This window comes from Crocodylus porosus, unplaced genomic scaffold (assembly GCF_001723895.1).
Source record: "Crocodylus porosus isolate Cpor-Errol unplaced genomic scaffold, CroPor_comp1, whole genome shotgun sequence".
In the NCBI taxonomy this organism is placed as follows: domain Eukaryota; kingdom Metazoa; phylum Chordata; order Crocodylia; family Crocodylidae; genus Crocodylus; species Crocodylus porosus.
Genome location: NW_017728944.1, coordinates 1,078,844 through 1,080,634, shown reverse-complemented (window position 1 = coordinate 1,080,634; position 1,791 = coordinate 1,078,844). Strand labels below are relative to the sequence as shown.

Here is a 1,791-nt window from a genome sequence, read left to right as displayed (position 1 = left end):
GTAGCTGGGATTCTCCCAGTGTTCAGGATCCCAGTGACTCAACCTGTTTCCACCAGTCAGAAAGTGCCTCTGGAGAGGCAGGGCCCCCAACTGGTGCCCTAAACCCCTTGACAGTTACAAGGAAGAGGTAGGAGGGGGAAGAAAAGCTGCAATGGTTTGGGCTTTTGGGTCATATGGTGTGGTCACTAGACAGATCTCCTGCAGAGTCCCAACAGAGCTATGGGATCTATGAAAAAAGCTACATTGGCAAGAGAAACCGGGAGACAGCTGCAGAGTTTCAGAACACAAAGTATGGACATGAGAGGGATGCAGCTCTGGTGGAGGAATGGCAGAAGGGTGCTGGATGAGACACGCACACGCGATGGGGGGGCCCCAGTGCGAGCAGGGTGCTTTGGGTGTTGGGTTGTGTCCCCCCTTCTCCTCAAGGCTCAGATGGCCTCCACATAGTTGGCTGGGAGCATGCCGGTGTCCCCTGTGCGCTCCACAGTGCCATACATCCATCCATCATCTATCTGCTGCACATTGATGATGGTGTCACCGTCTTGGAAGGAGACCTCATCTTCATCAGCTGCATTGTAGTCATAGACAGCACGGAACCGCTTCTGCAGGGTAGGGAGAAACGAGTCAGCAACACATGAGAAGTTCCAGCACAGCTATTTCCACCAAGGTGCTGCAGCACCCTGGGGTGCTACAAGATCATTTTAAGGGTTGCCTGGCACCCCATGACACATTAACACTGTTAGATTTCCAGACACCTACATGAGTTGGAAGGTAAAGCTAGAGAACCTAAGCGGGAATCCATAGTGTTCTGACCCACTGAAGTCCAAGTTCTTTGCAACAAAAGAATTGCTCTATTATTTTTTCTGCAGTCAAACAAATGAAAAATGAAGAGCCAGCATTTTCTGAGAGGTGCTTTGAGTCTCTTGAGAGTGAGAACCACTGCTCTAGCCCCTACCCAGCCCATGAAAAGGCACCCCCCCCACACACAAAGAAACCCAGACAAAAACATCCCATCCCCAGAGCAGCCACATGCTGTACAGAAGAGAAAAGCCTGCAAATCAAGGGGAGAGGAGGGAGGCAAGGAGGGAAAAGCTGGCTGTGCAAAGGTCAGTAAAAGACCTAGAAACACCTCCCCTCGTCAGTAAGCAGCAGTGTAGGGCCCCAGGTTAAGCACAGCAATGCAGGAGGCAGAGCTCAGGACCACAGCCTTGGAAACAAGGCAGCAAAAGCATAGGAGACTTGTCATTATTTTCACCACAGCATCAAGGGAGCAAGAGAGCTAAGGGAATCTAAATTCTTCCCTGTCAATGCAGGAGAGTTTGCAGCAGCTGGAAGAGCATATCCGACTGGAGCAAACACTGACCTACACCATCTGCTATGACTAAGGACTGGGCAACTGGCATCACAGCTAGGCCTGTTCAGTATCACTGTTATCCTCCAGGCAATACTCACCCCTCCTCCGGAAGGGATACTACGCTGTATAGAGACTGGAGCAGCAGGCTCCTTGTAGCCATAGGAATGAGATGGAGGCTGTTGTTGCTGCTGCTGGTAGGCTGTAAAAGGAAACACAGTGCCCATTAGCCACAAAGTGCTGCTGTGTGCAAAAGGATGGAGACACTGAGCTCTGCATCTCTCAGAGGGACAGCCAACTATGAAAGGGCATTCCCTTCTGTAAGGAAGAAGCACAAAATTAGCTGAGGTCATTGCGGGACCCCTGGCAAGGCTGTACAAGCACTCGTGGTGCTCTGGTGTGGTGCCAGAGGACTGGAAGAGGGCCAATGTGGTTCCCAT

The 1,791-nt window shown here is 51.4% G+C and overlaps 1 protein-coding gene across 1 annotated transcript in view; it reads right to left on the bottom strand.

The window, feature by feature from the left end:
- Positions 1–256: 256 nt before the first annotated feature.
- LASP1 (LIM and SH3 protein 1) overlaps positions 257–1,791 on the bottom strand; it is a 57,072-nt gene continuing 55,537 nt past the window's right edge. The window contains exons 6-7 of the mRNA XM_019550266.1: positions 1,453–1,553; positions 257–602 (exon numbers count right to left, since the gene is read on the bottom strand). Coding sequence (XP_019405811.1) covers positions 429–602; positions 1,453–1,553 — 275 coding nt within the window. The 3' untranslated portion in view covers positions 257–428. The remainder of the gene's footprint in view (positions 603–1,452; positions 1,554–1,791) is intronic.